The sequence below is a fragment of the Pteropus alecto genome, unplaced genomic scaffold (assembly GCF_000325575.1).
Source record: "Pteropus alecto unplaced genomic scaffold, ASM32557v1 scaffold75, whole genome shotgun sequence".
Classification (NCBI taxonomy): Eukaryota; Metazoa; Chordata; class Mammalia; order Chiroptera; family Pteropodidae; genus Pteropus; species Pteropus alecto.
The window spans coordinates 20533879-20552795 of NW_006440638.1; the positions used below are offsets into that span (position 1 = coordinate 20533879).

The window sequence follows — 18917 nt, forward strand, 5'->3', positions numbered from 1 at the left end:
GCACACAGTAGGTGCTTTACGATTCATAAATGAAATCTCTTGAACTCATTCTAAGGAACCCACAGACAGTGCTGTCCAGGGACTAATAAGGAGGTAAGTTCCCCGTCACTAGCGTGTGTGCAAGCGCTGAGCTACTAGGTGCCCAAAGAATTTCAGTCCCATCAGAAAGCTAGCCCAAGGTTTCTTAAGGTTCCCCGAGCTTCGAGTTATGCCCTCAAAGTCTGACTTTTGGTCCCCGCGCTTCAAGCACCACCCAGGAATGAGTTCCCGGAGTGCACCCGGCGTGTCAGTAGCCGCCCGCTCTCAACAAAGTTCATGGGAGTCGACTCCCGGGAGAGAGGTCTGACAACAACACGCGACACCCCGGCCTCTCACACGTTGCGGGCTGGGTGGGGTACGCAGGCGCCGCGCTCTGCCATTGGCCCGCGCGGGGTAGGCGAGGCTCCATACGTCTGCCGCCCGGCTGTGTTGTCATTTGGCGGCGGCTAGAGGACACGGTCAAGATGGCGGCGGTGTCGGGGCTGCTGCGTAGACCCCTTGAGCAGGTAGGCAGCCGCTCTCGGGCCGCGTGACCCTGCGCTCCCCCTGCCCACCCTGCGCTCCCCCTGCCCACTCTGCGTCTCCTCTGAGCGTCCTTTTTCTCTTCCCGCCAGGTGTCCGGGCTGCTGAGGAGGCGCTTCCACCGGACAGCGCCGGCGGCGCTGCAGGTAGCTGGCTTGGACCCTAGCCGGGCAGGGAGGGAGGGGCCCCTCGTCCTGGGGCGGAGGTCCGGGTCGCCCCTGACCGGCGGCCGGTGGGCACTGAGAGGAGAAAGGCGTCCGCTGGCCTTGAAGTCTGCGGACTCCCGCGTCGGACTCGTGCTGCCTCTGCTGAGGCGGGCCGCAAACACACCAGCCTGTTATCCCCTCTACGCTATTGGAATCCGATGGGCGATCTGAGGAAACTAGTCTTGATGCTTCTTCCCTTGAACCCCCACCTTTTTATGTTTTGTTGTAAAATACACATAACACAATTTACTATTTCAAAGTGAGTATTTAGCAGCATTAAAGCCATTCACCATGTTGTGCGGTCATCACCACCATCCATCCTCAAAACTTTATCATCCTCTCAAACAAACTTTGTAGTACTCATTAAACAGTAAGTCCCCGTATCCTCTTAGCCCCTGGTAACCTCTACTGCACTTTCTGTGTCTATAAAATTATCCATTCTTGGTAGCCCTGTAAGTGGAATCATACAATTTTTGTCCTTTTACGTCTGGCTTATTTCACTTAGCATAATGTCTCCAAGGTTTATTCATGTTGTAGCATGTGTCAGAATTTCATTCCATTTTAAAGGCTGCATAATATTCTGTTGTATGCATATACATTTTGTTTATCCTTACATCTTTTCCACCTTTTGGGTTTGTAAATAATGCTGCACAAGTATCTGAGTCACTGCTTTCAATTCTTTTGGGCATATATCTAGAAGGAATTGTTGGATCATATAGTAATTCTGTATTCAACTTTTTGAGGACCCTCCCCCACCCCTTAATTACTAGAGGATTCTACCAACCTATGTAGTAAAATAACTCCTAGACCCTGAAGGCAGTGTTTGGAAATGCATGGCACCTAGTGAGCAGTCAATACTAAGTATTATTTAGGCTTCCTTAACAGTTCTCTGCCCCATGGTATGCCAAGTGTGGAAATAAAACAACCCAGTATATTTTCTGCTTAGGAAGTTTTGCCTATGAATTGATCTGGCCAGCAAGCAGATCTTTTAAGCTTAGATGCACATTAAGAGAAGTGTTCAGTAAGCCTCCCATTAACACATCCAATCAGAGATTGGCTATGTGTGATAGCAATGTTACTTTCAGAATTCTTTTAACTTTTAAGGAGAAGCCTGTTCTAGAGATAGTTTTTATATTATATACTGTGGGCAGCATTGATAATTATAAAAGGAGAGAATCTCAATAGTGCAGCTCAGGGATCCCCAACCCCTGGGCCATGGACCAGTACCGGTCCTTGGCCTTTTAGGAACCAGGCCGCACACCAGGAGGCGGGTAAGCTAGCAAAGCTTCATGTGTATTTGCAGCCGCACCCCAGCGCTAGCATCATTGCCTCAGCTCTACTTCAGATCATCAGGTATTAGATTCTCATAGGAGCACCAGTCCCTGGTACCAAAAAGATTGGGGACAGCTGCAAAGCTTATTGACTGTTTTCCCATGTCCATAACAGGTGACAGTTCGTGAGGCTATAAATCAAGGTATGGATGAGGAACTGGAAAGAGATGAGAAGGTATTTCTGCTTGGGGAAGAAGTTGCCCAGTATGATGGGGCATACAAGGTAACCAAGATATGCGATTGAAAGCTATATAAAATTGAAGTGACCATCTATCCCCAGATACACCTAAAAGTAATGAAGTCATTGCTTAATTGTAGGTTAGTCGAGGCCTGTGGAAGAAATACGGAGATAAGAGGATCATAGACACACCTATATCTGAGGTAAGCCTTCTATCAGGAAACAGACTGTTGAGGGGCATGTCAAAGTGTACACTGTTCTAATTTTGATGGATTTCACTTATGTTTGTATTTTACTTTATAGATGGGCTTTGCTGGAATTGCTGTAGGTGCAGCTATGGTATGCAATCTTCTTTATGAATCTCATCCAAAGAGATTTTTAACATGACCTTTTAAAAACATTTAAATGTTGGAGTAGAGTGGGTTTTTGCCCTTCTTCATTGCTATATTTAGTCTTTTTAATATCTATGTTTTTGTTTTTTCAGGCTGGGTTGCGGCCCATTTGTGAATTTATGACCTTCAATTTCTCTATGCAAGCCATTGACCAGGTTATTAATTCAGCTGCCAAGACCTACTACATGTCAGGGGGCCTTCAGCCTGTGCCCATTGTCTTCAGGGGGCCCAATGGCGCTTCAGCAGGTGTAGCTGCCCAGCACTCACAGTGCTTTGCTGCTTGGTATGGACACTGCCCAGGCTTAAAGGTGGTTAGCCCCTGGAATTCAGAAGATGCAAAAGGGCTTATTAAGTCGGCCATTCGTGATAACAATCCAGGTCAGCAGAGTGACCCTTAGATCTCTTATTTTTTTAAAAATTTATTTATTTTAATTAGTTTTAAGTATACAGTACGTTGGTTAGACATCTATATAGTTCATAAAACGATCCCCGCAATTGCTTCCTCCCTCACCTGACCTTCCACCTAGCCAACATGTTAATGCTAACTGCATACCCTATGCTGTTCTCCCCATCCCCGTGACCATCCTTCAGCTACTAACTTGTACTTCTTTAACCGTTCACTCTCTTCTCCCAACCTCTCCAACCCCCCGCTTCTGTCCGGCACCAAATTGTCCACTATAATTGTGAGTCTGTTTTTGATTAGTTCTTTTTATAACTTAGATTCCACATAAAAGTGAAATCGTGTAGTATTTATCTTTCTCTTTCTGACTTAAACACCTTCTAGGTCCATCAAAGCAATATCTTTTCCACCTCTTTCTTATAGTCTGTCTGTGTCTTTTAATCTGAAGTGAGTCTCTTATAGGCAACATTTAGGGATCTTGTTTTCCTTTCCATTCATCCATTCTGTCTTCTAGTTGGAGCACTTAATTCTTTTTCATTTGAGGTACTTGTTGACAGGAATGTAGTTGTTACCATTCTTTATTCCTGTTTTGATACATGTTTTTTCTTAAAGAAGTCCCGCCAACATTCCTGTAATACTGGCTTGGTGGTGATAAATTCCTTTAGCTTATTTTTGTCTGAGAAGCTCTTTATCTGTCCTTCAACTCTAAATGATAGCTTTGCTGGATAAATTGTTCTTGGTTTCGATCCTGGGTCTTCATCCTGTCGAATATTTTTTGCCAAGCCCTTCTGTCCTGCATAGTTTCTTTTGAGAAATCAGCTGCCAGTCTTATGGGTGTTCCCTTAAAGGTAATTATCTGTTTTGATGCTTTTAATATTCTTTCTTTGTATTTAACCTTTGGCATTTTAATTATGAAGTGTCTTAGTGTGGGCCTCTTTGGATCCCTGATTTTTGGAATTCTCTGAGCTTCCTGGGGTTTTATGTCCATTTCCTTCACCAGGTTCAGGAAGTTTTCCATCATTATTTCTTCAACAGCTATTCAGTATCTTGATTTTCTTCAGTTATGCCGATCAGCCAGATATTTGGATCCTTAATAGTGTCCCATGCTCTTTAAATTATTTTTATAGTCTTGGCATCTCTTGTCATTCTAATTGAGTGTCCTTGGCTTTCCCGTCCTCTAGATAGGGCATTTGATCCTTTTCCTTATTCACTTTGTTTATTCTGTTTAATATACTTCCCATCTCATATAATGTTCTTCATTTCAGACTGGTTCCCTTTTAAAATTTCTATTTCCATTTTTATGTTATCTCTTCATTGAAGTTCTCACTGAATTTATCTACACTTCCCAAAAGTTCATTGAGCATCTTTATAACCAGTGTTTCAATTCTGCATCTGTTAGATTACTCGACTCCATTTTATCTGGATCTCTCTGCTGTTCTCTCTTATGGCTTCTGCTTCTTTGTCTTCCCATTTTGGCTGCCTTTCCATGTCTGTTTCTATGTACTAATCAAAGCTCCTAAGTCCCCCTGTCTTATTAGTGTTGATTTGTGAAGTAGGTGTCTGTCTGTCCACTGCCACAGTCCTGAGAGAGATTCAGCTGCAGGCCAAACTTAGCCCAAGCCTCTAGCCCTCTGAGGCCACCTGTTAAGATTGAGCAAGCAATCCACAGATGCTGTGCTTATAGTTGCCTCAAAAGGCCAAGCCAGAAACGGAGGCCAGCTGCCTCCGATGTGAGTCTAGGCACTGCTCAGCAAGGAGCACCTGACTCACTGAAGATACACCTGGATGTGGCTTAGGTGGGGCCGCAAGTTGTGGGAAGCGGGGTTTCAGGGAATCCTCTGGGCGGAGCGACCTCTGTTACCCAGTTTGCTGATGTCCCAGCTGTGGTGGTGCTGTGTCTGTACTGGGAGTGGGGAGGGCTCAACAGGGAACAATGCATCCGCTGGCACTTTTGTACAGAGCGAATTTCGCCTCAGCCTTCACTCCAACAATGTCTCCCTGTAAGTCCCTGGTGCCCCCTGCGTGCAGCCGAATTGGCACTGGTGCTCAGAGCGAGCAGGTTTGTCACCGCAAAAATCTGCTCGTAGGCAGGCCCCCTTTAAGAGGTGTCTGTATCTACCGCTGCCGCAACCTCGTCTCACTCAGCCACTCGGGACCAGGCAGCCCCACATCCTTGCCCCATCCTATCTTCTGCCATTGTGGGGTGATTTCTTGGACTTCTCCCTAGTTATATGGCTTGTTCATCTAGATCCCAGGCGATTTTTCCTTGCTGCTTGCTCTTTGTTTCCGCCACAGAGGGATAAACAGCCTGTATTGTCGTTAGCCCCCTCCCCACCCCCGGGTCTCTTTTGAACATCAAAGAACTAAAATGAAATCTTTGCATAGAAGGCACCAATAAAGGCTTTTAACTAAGTTTAGCCACATCACATAAAATGTTAATGATTTACAGATATAGTAAGAATAGTAAAAAATGTGATGGTTTATTTTCTGACTGTAAGGGGGCCAGCTAGGTAAGGGGGACATTTATTGCATACCTACAACACTGGTTTAACCTCAATAGATAAAATTAGGATTGACCAGACTATAAATGTTGGTACCTAAACCATCCTCAAGGCTACTGGACACAATAGAAACAAAACTTCCTAATCAGCACAGTGAAACTTTTCACAAAATAAATGATAGTGTTGTGTATATGTTTTTATGTACTTATGTTTAAATATTTTTATTTTGCAGTGGTGATGCTAGAAAACGAATTGATGTATGGAGTTCCTTTTGAATTTCCCTCGGAAGCTCAGTCAAAAGATTTTCTGATTCCCATTGGAAAAGCCAAAATAGAAAGGCAAGGTAAGAGAACTTGTTATACATTTAAACATTGTTTGTAATCCATCCCCTCTGTTTGTGTTAGTCAAATTCAATCTAAATATTGCTCTTTACTTTAGGAAATTATAGGATGAGTTCAAGTTAAGAATGCGTCATACTCTAATACCTCATACATTTGTGCTTTTCTAAATCTAAGTCCAGTAGATTTGAATTTCATTTCTAGGAAGGCTACCACATTCCTCTTATCACTGGAATGAAGCTCAGTTGAAGATTTTACAAATGAACTTAATTTTAATCTGACCTCTGATCTGTGACCACTTTGTTTTCAGGGACACATGTTACTGTAGTTTCCCATTCAAGACCTGTGGGCCATTGCTTAGAAGCTGCAACAGTGCTTTCTAAAGAAGGAATTGAATGTGAGGTTAGTGGAAATTCACTTGTTCTTAAAGAATCAGAAAAGTTCCTTTTAAATTTAAGATCCAGAAATAGGAGTTTCAGTTTTGTAACAGGTTAACTAGATGTAAAATCTTCATCACTCAGTTCTGCCTCTGCTTAAAGCTGAGAACCTACTTTTCAAATATCTAGGTTAAGATCCAACCTTGGAGCTGGAGGTTGGGAGAGAAGTCAAAACAAGTCTAACTCATTCATGTCTAGGACCTACCACTTGCTAATTACACTTGAGCAAGTTATGTACCCTAAATCTCAGAACACTTGGAGTGACAGGAGCTTAGAAAGAACAGAGGACATAGTTCCATAGTGTAGCGGTTAGCACGTCTGTTTTACACGCAGAAGGTCCTGGGTTCGCGCCCCAGTGGAGTCACGGTCCACGTTCTACGGCCATGTCACCTGGAACAAGCCCAATGTCTAATCTTGGAAAGTAAACAGTCAGGCCTGGTTAGTACCTGGATGGGAGACTACCTAGGAAGACCAGGTGCTGTAAGCATAAAAAACAAAACAAAACAAAAAACGAACAACAGAGAAGGGAGAGCTGGCGGCTATAGAGAGCAGAGTGGGAATAATACACTTACTGTCCCTTCAGGATAGTTCTAAGAATTACACTTCGTGTTGTGCCTGATACACAATAAGCAGTCAAATGTTAGTTATTATTTTGATGAGAAGGAAGTTAAAGCCAAGGGAGGATAGGTGAATTCGGTAAGTTAATAAGAACTGCTTGCTGTAGAGATAAAGATCTTTGTTTTAATTACAATTTCTCCTTTATGAATAGGCAGATTAGATTTTCCTAGACCCAGAGATTAATAGGAAACAAAAAAGAAAGTGGAATTATGGGGATAAGGCTGTATTTGTGATACAGTGACTCTATAAAGCTTACCTATTATCTGTTTAGGTGATAAATATGAGAACCATCAGACCAATGGACATTGAAACAATAGAAGCCAGTGTCATAAAGACCAATCATCTTGTAACTGTGGAAGGAGGCTGGCCACAATTTGGAGTAGGAGCTGAAATTTGTGCCAGGATCATGGAAGGTATTTCAGAGAAACTGGTTTTAGAATAGTCAAGCCGTATTAAACATTGTATACCTGAATACTGGATAAAGATATCGAAAGCTAAGGGTGGCCAAATAACTAGAATTTTCAACTTGTCAGCTTGGCATTTTTCTTTTGAGTAAATGCATTAAAAAGCAAAACCAGAACAAATTCCAGTTAGCATTCTTTTAGCTTTTGACTGGTCTTCAGGAAGCCACACCTCTTGTGCACAGGAGGTAATGTTCAGGGCTTTTCTTGCCTCTCTCAGTTGAGCTTCCTTCTCTCCTAGGCCCTGCATTCAATTTCCTGGATGCGCCTGCAGTTCGTGTCACTGGTGCTGATGTCCCTATGCCTTATGCAAAGATTCTAGAAGACAATTCTGTACCTCAGGTTAAAGACATCATATTTGCAATAAAGAAAACATTAAATATTTAGTTTTGACTTGAATTTCAAGTCATTTGGGATCTATTTAAAATATTTGCTGATACCACCTGGGTTGTACTATAAGACCTTATGATTCATAAATGTTTTTGTACTTGAAGAAGTTTAAATGTGCTTGTATGTGGAAATCTCTCCATTATTTCCTGCCCTAAAATGTAAAATTTTACCCTCTCACTGGAAGGACAAGATATGATTGTGGCAGAGTCCCGATGAAAGATATATCCAAAAAAGACAGCTTATGTGTAAAAGTAAAAGCATATAATCTACATTTACTGTTAGATTGTTTTGATAAGGAATAAAGGAATTCCTAACTGACTAATTGTATTTTTATATCCTTGAAAATAAATATGGAGTGGAAGTCTATTAAGAAATTTGTGTCATCAGGAACTAATCATTACTCACCTAGACCTCATCATACTTAAAACAGGAACTTGTCTAGACTCTTCAGATGCCTAATTCTAATAGGATTCTCTTTAAAATTAAAGCAAAATTCATATCAGGTATTTTCCCATTGCCCAAAAACAGACCTGCCATACACTGCCTTCTCCAGAAGTTGAGATGGAAAAGACAGGTTTAAATTAGTTACAGAAGCATACAAGAGATACCTAATTTAGCAAGACACGATTATTAACTCTTATTAAGAGGGAAAATATGGCACAACAGAAATAGGATAGTGGGAAGAAAATTTTGGAAATACTGTGTGGATCTGGTCTTTACAAAAACTACTACAAAAAGTTACTATTTGAAATATTTAGCCAAGCTACAGACAACACGTTTTCTTGACATGGTTTATTTTAATAAAAAATACAGCTGAACATTTATCACAGATTACATGAAACTATAGACAATGACATTCTCTCTGCATAGTAACCAACACTGATGTGTGTACTTGAATTTTTAAATGGATTATTTATAATCCTTTAAAGTGCAGTTTATTTAAGGGTTTAAGCAAATCATAGGATAAAGGATCTAATAAATGAGTAACATTTAAAGATGATGTATTTGAATATTTCAAAAATCAGAATTCTATAGATGCCAAATTCACTTGTGTTGTAATAATAATCCCCCACAAACCACAAACTCGACTTAATTGCTGAGGAGTAAGATCCCCTAATTGGCAAGAGCTTTATCTGATGCTAACATTTTTTGTCTGTTCATACATTCTAACTATAAGGAACTATGAGTAGAGTAGTTACTTTAGCAGCCCTGAGTTCTATAATGACAACAGTATTTCTGTTAGAACTTAGAGAATGTTACAAATTTTCCCTATTGTATTTGAAGGGAAAATGAAGAACTCAGTTGCTTCCTTGACTCTTGTGATACAACTATGCTTTGGGCTACAGTGTTAATGTTTACGATGAAATTAAGATAGCAAAAATTGGGAGTTTTCTAAGAAATAACCAGAAAATGCTTTAGAGAAATAAACCATGAGAGGAACATCTCTAGGAGCTGTCTGATGGGAAGGATTGCAACACAAAGGCCATTCACAGCTGTCCGAATATTGTCATTGTTTTTGTTCTTGTTCATTTCCTTCAGTTGGTAAAAATATTGATTCTAATATGCTGCTGCCCCAAAAAGATGGCCATTAGAGGATGAACAAGACTCTTTTAAAATAGTAATAAAGGAGCAAAATTTTTCTTAAGGCAGCAATGCCAGCCTGATTTTAATCTACTTGACTATTTTCCTCTTGAAAAGCCCCTCACATGAGCATCTGCAAAACAGTATGTGGCTGAACTGGCTCAGCAATTATTCATCCGGGAAGAGGGTACTTTAAGGGTTGGAGGTGGGAAGAAGAAGAAAAGAACTTTTCCCTCCAAGTGTAAACACGAAGCTTTAGCCGATCTTAGGAGCACTATGATCACAGGTTTCGGCTTTCCTCAAAGTTCCTTTTTGGAAATTCTGGATGGAGCTGAGTAAGGCCCCTCGGCTCAAGCCATTCACAGCCTGGGGCAGGAGCTGTGTGGGCGCCTCTGTGCTAGAAGGAGGCAAGGGAGCTGCTGGTGGTGGTGGAGGTGGAGGTGGAGGTGGAGGTGGAGGTAAAGTGGAAATCCCTGTGGAGGAAAAGAGACAGTCAGCATCATTTCTCCAAACACCCTGCACACATGCCACTGCTCAGCCTTGGGCAGACTGGACTTTGGTGAGACCGCAAGTGTTTTCCCCCACAGAGACCAACATACCCACTGCTGTATGACTTTTAAAATACTGAACAAGAAAGCTAGAAGCATCAAAAGGGAATTTAGAGGTTGCCATTTATCCCAAATAGGAGTCATGTGAGAAAAGACTGAACAAATATCACAGATCACATCAAGCTATACATAGTGACATTCTCAGCATAAAAGAGGCTCTAACTCCATTTCCAAATTTTAGTAATGGTCCCCAAAGAAAAGTTCTATCACTACGGCCATGCCATCCTGAACATGCCTGATCTCGTCTGATCTCGGAAGCTAAGCAGGGTTGGGCCTGGATAGTACTTGGATAGGAGACCACCTAGGAAGACCAGGTGCTGTAAGTGTTGGAAGGAAGGAGGGAGGAAAGGATGGAGGGAGGGAAGGAAGAGAGAGAGAGAGAGACAGAGACAGAGACAGAGAGACAGAGAGAGAGAGAGAAGAAAGAGAAAAGAAGAAGAAAGAGAAAAAGAAAGGAAAAAGAAAAGGAGAGGGAAAGGGAAGGAAAGGGAAAGGGAAGGGAAGGAAAGGGAAGGGAAGGAAGGAAGGAAGAAGGAAGAAACAAACAAAAGAAAACTTCTATCAGCTCTTTAGCCAGGTCCCAGACAGCCCTATCTACTCCTGAGCTAGCAATTAAAGATAGACACCTGTATGCACAGAGTTGGGCTACCTGAATATCGATTAATAATAAGGGATAAACAGTTCTTTAGCTGCTCCAACACACACAATATTTGAAAGATGTGATTTAATATAAAATGACAAACCACTCAGGATTCTTGGCAAGGAATCCTTGCCAAGTGCCTGCTGGGTTATGGGCTCCCCAGGGGCATCTGTCTCAAATAATCATTTCCTATTAGGCTGCATTAAAAAATATAAAAAACTAAAAATTATTGCAGTGCAAAGCAGGTGGTAAAGGGCTTTCTCTCCCCAGCAATAGCACTCTCAGGGAGGAGACTTCCTCAAGCACCCTTCTTTCCACTGTGGCCCAACCCGGGAACAGAATGGAACCACATTAACCCTACATCTTTGCTGACACATCGAGAGAGACTGGAATGCTGAGCTCTACCCCAGTGAGCAAGGAGAAGGGAACTGGACAGGTGTCTGAAACTTCCCTTAGCTTCTGGACACACAAACATTTGGCACTTGAATTTTACAGTTTTGAATTAATAAATGACTTGTTCTCCCAGGTTGAAATAAACACTGAATACAGAAAAAGCCCTGCTCTGAAGAACTTGCCTGTGTCACAGAGTTGTCCCACTTTCTGTTAACTTGCAGCTCTTGATACCTCTACTCATCTGCTTCTAGTCTTTCCTTCTACCCCTTCATAGGGCTACACAAGGGAGACATTCTGCTAGGTGGTCCCTCCTCTAAACTACTGAGCTGTGATGTTAACAGGTAAACATACCAATCATCACTTGAGTTTATATGAATGAGTGGTTCAGGATCACCAATAAAATACATAAGTGCATGACAAGCAATGGTTAAGGTATGATAGGTAATGGTTAAAGTCTTGTGTTTCATAGAAAACGACTTACCTTCCTCTACATCTTTACCCAAACCTAAGGCAGCTGAAATTAAAGAATCATACAGAGACACACACTCATGCACTGTAATCTCAGAATTCTCAAATAACAGTGATATAGCAATAGAAATGAACATTAAATACAGACAAATGAACAAAATGTAATTTCCGTTGGTATTATACAATAACAAATAACATGAATGAAGTTTGATTATGTTCTATGCCAGGGTGGATTGTGAGAAAATGCTCCTGGCTTTATGTTACAGGGTTACAAAGATAAAAAGGACTTTAAACCTGAAATGAGTGTTGAGGTGAGAAGAGCAGGGAGAATAAGTGTGTGATATAAGCTTTCCCCTGAATGGGGTTTCTGGATAGTAACCAGTGAAATACCAGGAAGAGTGGAGATCGCCTCTGAAGGCTCTTGGAACTTAATGCAGCACAGAGAGAGTCTGGAAGAGTGAGCAGGCACCAATACCAACCCCCTTCCACCCAAAGACCAGAAAAAGGCAGCAGAATCTGAACCTGACCTTCAGGGCCTAATATGCATCAGATAACCATCAGTGTTTCTGCCTTCCAGCTCTGTGCTTTGAACCTGGCAGAAGAGTCACTGCATTAGAGATGAGAAGACAGGCTGTGGGCTGCAATAGCACTTGTGTCCTAAAGGCAAAACACTGGCCGTCCAGAGACTGATACACCTTCAGCCTAGGATTCTGGGAAGCTAAAAATGGGTCTTGGGGGCTGAACTTGGGTATGGGTTGCCATCTCAGCACAGAACAAAACTGCTTGGCCTTCACAAGGAACCAACCCTTGACACTCTAGCCCTACTACCAGGTGCTCAAACTTAAAGGTGTAAATTCACTACCATAGAGTTTGGGAGTTGGGGATGATGTCCGGTAAATGGATCTTCATTTTCCAAGTAAAGGCTGAGATTGTTACCACTTTCAATAAATCTCTGAATATGTTAGTGTAAATAAACACACTGTCCGAAGTGCCACAGGGTAACCTGTGTCTATAAAGCAAATGGAAGGCTGAGGGCTGTGCGAAAGGCAAGGCTGCTCATCCAGGGGCACAGAGGAAGGTCACCTGATGTCTGCTCACAGAGGGCTGAATCAATCTTAAACAGCCTAATGTCCCATGAGGTCTACTTTTCCTCACTGAGCCCATGAGAACCAGGGCAGATCTCTATGTGCACAATTAGGGGAAGGGAGGTTGGAACTCAGCTCGCTAGCTCAGGGCACTCTGGGAGGGGAGCGAAGTTCCAGGAGTCAGAAGGTCAATGCTGGAGGAGGCAGGAACACAGACCCAGGGACTCAGTCTCTGAATACAAGCTCCATCTTTTTTTTTTGCTTTTTGCTTTTCCTTTTTGCCTTTTCTATGGTCCACAAGCTTCCTTGAAAGGTTCATTGGGGCTTAAGTTACAACACATTATTAACAATGGGGGGAAGGGAGGAATGTTAACAAGGGCCAAATTCAGAGTTTGCTGTTTGGCCTGTGACAAACCTGAGAACAACTGTGAAATGCCTGCACTCCCCTACTCCTCAAATGTGAATGAGCTGCTCTCCAACAAGAGGCCTCCAAAAGCCCTTATCCCCCTTTCCTTATCCCCAGGCCGCAGACAAAACTGGACAGAGTCCATGTTAGATTGATTACTACCTGAATTCATACAGCTTTGAAAAATATTGGTCTATAACAACCCAGGATGAGGAATGCTCTAAAACAGCGTATCTACAATTATAACCAGGTCAGCCCTGATCTCTCCAATCTTACTTCCTCTTAGACAAATACCCCAAGAGCCAACTACTCTACCCTTCCCAGAATCCCATCCACCAAACCAACTGGGAGACTGGCAATCCAGCAGGGGCTCTGGAACAGGCCATCGACTATTGCAGCAAGAGCATTAACAGCTTAGTTCTAGGGGAGAAACACCTTGCCAGAAACATCCTCGCCAGCCTTGTAGAAGGGATGTCTAAGTGTCCCCTTTCCTTGGGGACAACTTAGCAGGGGCAACCTACAAGTGTCTTGGTCCACACAAAGAGGTGGGGAGGCCACAGGGCCACCACACCAACACCAGACCTGTCAGCTACCCTCAAGAGGGAATGGAGAGCAGTGACCCCTGGAAGCAGGCAGCACGCAGTTCTTGTCAACTGCCTTTGCCTTTGCATCAAACGGACGAGGAGGCTGCACTCATGTCTCAACTCAAGAATTATTAAGGATGCTTAAAAAAGAACCATTTCTCCCTGTTGCCAGGTATAAAAGACAGTAAGTTGTCTCTCCATAACCAAGAACTCAATCGCCTAATACCCTTTCCTCTTCATCAGAATAACAAAGAACCAACATTTTCGCAGCAACAAAATGTTTTGAGATCCTAGTTTCCAAAATCAAAATATACCAAAATGCCATACAGTTGATTTGCAGGTTTTAGAGCTATATTTTAAAACTAAAATCAGGGTGAAAATGAAAATTTTGAAGGTCATGATGAAAATGAAATGAATGTAAATGAAGTCACGTGGGTGCTTTTTAAAGATGCTGTATTTCATTTAAATATTCAGATAAGGAAATCATCTCAAATCTGCTTTCCCATTTGTTAGTCATTTCAGTGATCTAGATACACTAGTTCCCATTTCACCAACAGAAACAGAGCATCTTTAAAGTTAGAGAAATCAGTATAGCTTACTTTACCGAAAATTCACGTTCAAAATGGTGCATGCTCTACTGAAAACAGCAAAGAGAAAGAGAGAAGGGACACAAGTCATTACTCAGATTTTAGTGTCATTTAATCAAATAGTAAGAGACAGTAAAATATTAGTCTGAATTACATGCTGATTATTCTCACTGCCAAACTAGGAGATACTTAAGTTAAGCACTAAACGAACTGTTATGTAAACACGATTGTGACCCCTTCAGAACATGGCAAACATACTAATATGATAATCAATGAGTCGCTTTCCTTGTTCTTTTTTTTTTCTGTTTCTGAGCCAATTAGATGTTATTTTTCTTTATTTACAAGCACAACACTCACTTCAAAAGACCCACGAAGGTTTTACCTCCTCTGAAAAGTGGAACGGGTACTGGGAGTATATTTAGTCCTATTACTAAATAAAGACAGTTTATCAAGAGGGGAGAAAAATTAGAACTCACCACTTTTTTCCAAGCAAGACTCCTACAGTCTAAAATGGAGACCTGTCTTTTCAAAGTTGGGAAGGGCAAGAGCACAGGTGTCAGGTGGAGCTCCTGGGCAGGAGCATGTGGGCGCCCCTCCCCTGAAGTCTGCTGGGTCTAGAGTCTGAATCGGGCAGTGAGTGGCATTAGCTTACTTAAGGCTGTAAAACTATTTAAAAAACAAAAACAAAAACGAGGTAAACATTTCTCCTGTCTTCTTTTTAACTGACTAAATTTCAGGCGAGATATGAAGGATAACACTTTCACTGACGGTGAATCCCAGAGTTCCTAATGAACCAATCTGCCCCACTGCCTGGATGCCTGGAAATAATCCCTTCCTCTGGGGAGAGGCCAGGACATGAGGCCCATGTGGGACCGGTTTGGCAGACCACTCACACAGTGCAGCTCTGGGAGCATGCTGGGGATACTTCCTGCCCCATCCCCTTCCCACATCAGCTGAGGGCTCTGGGGAGGGAAGGAACTCAGACACTTGGGTTTGGAGTGGGGTGGGGAGGGCTGTGGGGGACAGGAAAACAAAAACAACTCACTGTTCAGGGAAGCACCGAGGGCAGACCTGTTCATCCCAAAGATGGCGACCGCTTTGTGTACATGTAGGTTTTGATCAAAATTCTTATGGCCAGAGACATTGATTTTGAACCTAAAATGGGTTTCACACTTTGATTTGGCTACATAAATTCTGGAAACTCTAACATTCTAAATAACTTCATCTCTTTTTTGTGTGCCTTATTTATTCTTAACCCTCCTTCCTGTGATGGAGCTCTCAGTCACTCGGTGTCCATAAGGCTATGTTTTCCCTCCTCCAGCTCCCATCCAGATATGAAACTTTTCTCTCTCTCCAGTCAGTCTTACAGACTGGTTTTCTACAAACTGCCAGCTCTCTTCAAAATTACCGCTTACAATTATAAACTGCAAGCCGGAAGGGCTAGAATTCTTTTGCAGGGCATTCATAGCTTATACCTGATAGTATTTTTATTGCTTATAAAGCATTGTCACGTACATTATCTATCTAATAAAGACCAGGAAGGTTTTTTAAAGACAGCTTTAAAGAATGGAAATTACTTACCCAAGGTCACAGCTGGAAAGTGGAGGAACTAAGTAAGACCCAAGCCTAGGGTTTCTGCCTCTACTTTCAGGGTGCTTTTCACATCAGCCAAGCACAGCTGTGAACTGCACCCAAGAGAGCAGGCAGAAAATAAAGACTGGAAGGGTAAATGAGCAAAGACAGAGCCAGGTCTGAATCCTGGCTCTGGCGTCCCCCACTTGTGTGACCTTGGTCAAAGTCCTTTAATCCCTCTAGAGCCTCAGTTTCTTTGTAAAATGGAGCTCTACTAGAATCCATTCTCCTTGGATAGTAAGGTATCCATGAGGATTAAATGAAACAATCACAATAAAGCACTTAGAACAGTGCCTAGCACAAAATAAGTGCTCAAAATATGTTCAATGTGATTATTAAAAACGAGAATCTAGGATTTCCTGCTTACTTAGCTTTCCCAAAATACTCTTTGCAAACCCGTTTAAAAATTTTTTAAAAACACAAAAGCAAGGCAGCAGGCCTGCCTGCTCCCAAAGGGAGGCTTGGGGAGGAATATTTGTGTGTGTGTGTAAATTAGGACCTTCTAAACCACTCAGCTCTATGAATTCAGAATGTAAATACTAGTTGGTGACATTTACCATGAAATATGTCAGGATAAAGAATTTTAAGGTTCTTGAAAGAGTGACCTTCTAGAGGCAGGAAACAACCTTTAGCAGGAAAAAAAAAGGCTAGGAATATTCTGAGAAAAAAAAAAGTTTGAGAATCTCATCCCACCTAATGAAACTGCCAGCAGACTTAGGGAAATGATAGCTCTCCCACCAATTTGAGAAGGAGCTGAAAAAGGGGCCCCAGGGCAGATAGGCACAGTAAAACAGGACAGGCCCCAGCTCTTACACACATGCTGAAAAGGGCTCATGAGAATAAGACGCCTTCAATTAGAAACATGTCACTTCTGCCTCATCTTAAAAGTAGCTAAGCTTACGACTACCCTCGGCTACCACGAATGTGATTAAAATTAACTCTTTTCAGGAAGAAAGGCAATGCTGTCTAAATGAAGTTGCCTAAGTTAATTTATTGCTGAACAAACTGCCAAAGGGAGCATCCACAGTAGATTTAGAGTATTCTTGATGAGAAGAAAGTGTGAGATAGTCTTCTCTAACTCCCACCCTTTTGCCTTTTACAGAGGAGGTAATGAAAACCCAGACTTGGAAAGTGACTCACTCATTCAAGGTCTCCCGGTAACAGTGTACTGTGTGCGGGCACTGTTCTAACCTCGTAAGCACTGGATCCTGTTAGTAACCTGACAAGGCAGGCACTGTTATCCTCATTTACAAAGAGAAAACCTGAAACCCAGGGAGGTTAAGTGTCTTGTCCAAGGTCCCAGGACTAGCATGTGGTGGCTCTCAAGTTTAGGCTCCCTGGCCCAAAGTGCAGTTCCCAAGAGCTCCCAATTGAGTTGTGTTTGAGATGGCACATTTATCAGGAATTCTTTTTTAATACGAGCCCTTGAAAATGAAAACTTTTTCTTCATTTCTTGAGAAAATTGCATTTCATCATAAAGCTGGAAGATACTCTCTTTGACTTAGTTCCCAGATAGACCATAAACTTGGCCTAGAAGTAAAGACATAAATTGGAGTAAATGTGACTCCAGCAACAAGATGGGCAGTGTGTGGAGAGACAGCAGGAAAGATAAGCCCAATGAGAAGCCTGGCCTCCTGTCCTGGGAAAAAAGACCAATCTAAGCAGGGTCTGACAAGCCAGAAGTTGCAACCCGTAGGCCGAGAGTCTACCCTAACCCAGCAGAGGCCTTGAAGGCACAGCAAGCCTAAGCAACCCACCCACAAGGATATACCGAGCATCTCCCATGGGTTCAGCATGAGGGCTACCATCTATTTTGTAGTCTTGCACAGAACAGAAGCTCAAGCTGCTGCTTGTTGGTGGACTAGTTTTTAAGGTGGAGTCTCTGTTTAGGGAGGGGCACTATTACCATGGTCAGACTCCAAGGAAAGCATTTGTTTGAATTGTGTCTATCATTTTGGTGCTCCCAAGAGGTGCTGGAAATAGGACTCAACTCCAGCTGCGGCCTTATCTGTAACCCAGGGTCAAGCACAGTGTCTGGCATCCTATAGGATCTCAATAAATGCATCTTGAGTAACTAAATGAATAAACTCACTGTGGGTACCCCACTTAGGGCCTCAAATGCTAGGTTGACAGGCCAATGCTAGTTATCATTTTCATGAGATGCATTACAATAAATGCCCAGCAGAGGTCAGAGCACTGTCTTTGGGGCTAAGTTGATAATTTCATTAACAAAACATTAAAGGAGATAAAAGAAAGAAGGAGCCAAGAAACTCATCTCTGCTGGCATTGTGCTTGAGGCCTCACGTATGCTTTCCCTTCAAATGCTTATGACTCCCCTTCAAGACAGATGTTATCAAATTCACAGCAATGACCCCCAACCGCTCCCACTCACCTCGGTTTTTCCAACATTGACTAATTACAGGATTCCGCTTTTTCTTCTCCTCTCATTCTAAAAATTACCTCATCTCATGCAAACCTGCTACTGTATGAGATAGCTCCCATTCAAATCACAGGTAAATTAGAGAAGTCACACACACACACACACACACACACACACACACACACACACGCACACGCACACACCCCCCCTCCAATAGATTGTGAATTCCCCAAGCCGTTTAAAAAATGAGAAGTGGCAGTTGATTTCCCAGGACCACATCTAATGCACATGGCGAGGTGTTCTATGCTCTATACTACTAAACAGACACCTCGTTTGTTAAAGGAGGGTTTTATGGAGACTCACTATTAATTCTCTCCAATTTCTTTAATATGTCTAAGTGGTGTGAAACCAATATCCTATCTACTAAAAAATGGCCTGATGTGATCTGGGCAGTGGATCTCCAGAAATTTCTGATCAGCCCATATAGGGCACCACTACAAAGATAAAGAAGTCTATTTTCTGTCTTGATCAATATTTGGGGGCTTTCTTGTAAAATCTACTGACAAAATCAGACAGAGAAAAGAATATCATTCCCATGACCTACTCAAAATCAGCCTTGGCCCCAGCACAGTCTGCAACAAGCTACCAGTGACTACCTTTAGCCAGCAAAGAGACACCTGCCAGCCGGAAGTAAGTTGTTCAAATTAGCCCCTTACATGCGCTTGCTTTTTGTTGTTGTT

At 42.4% G+C, this 18917-nt stretch overlaps 2 protein-coding genes and 1 pseudogene across 3 annotated transcripts in view; 2 read left to right on the forward strand and 1 right to left on the reverse strand.

Moving 5' to 3' along the window:
- Positions 1-389: 389 nt before the first annotated feature.
- Positions 390-8187, forward strand: PDHB (pyruvate dehydrogenase E1 beta subunit). The gene is made up of 10 exons (XM_006917504.3): positions 390-545; positions 654-707; positions 2214-2321; positions 2417-2479; positions 2580-2615; positions 2761-3046; positions 5802-5912; positions 6218-6309; positions 7234-7375; positions 7665-8187. The coding sequence occupies exons 1-10, from the start codon at positions 504-506 to the stop codon at positions 7808-7810; spliced, it is 1080 nt and encodes a 359-aa protein (XP_006917566.1). The 5' UTR covers positions 390-503; the 3' UTR covers positions 7811-8187.
- Positions 8188-8590: 403 nt separating this feature from the next.
- Positions 8591-18917, reverse strand: part of PXK (PX domain containing serine/threonine kinase like) — a 31440-nt gene continuing 21113 nt past the window's right edge. Inside the window, exon 14 of one of the 2 annotated variants that reach the window (XM_025050674.1) lies at positions 8591-9867. In XM_025050674.1, coding sequence (XP_024906442.1) covers positions 9650-9867 — 218 coding nt within the window. In that variant the 3' untranslated portion in view covers positions 8591-9649. Of the gene's footprint in view, positions 9868-10480; positions 15321-18917 lie in introns of those variants that run through there. The other variant, XM_025050675.1, reaches the window with a different exon arrangement.
- LOC112484523 lies at positions 10211-10328 on the forward strand (annotated as a pseudogene).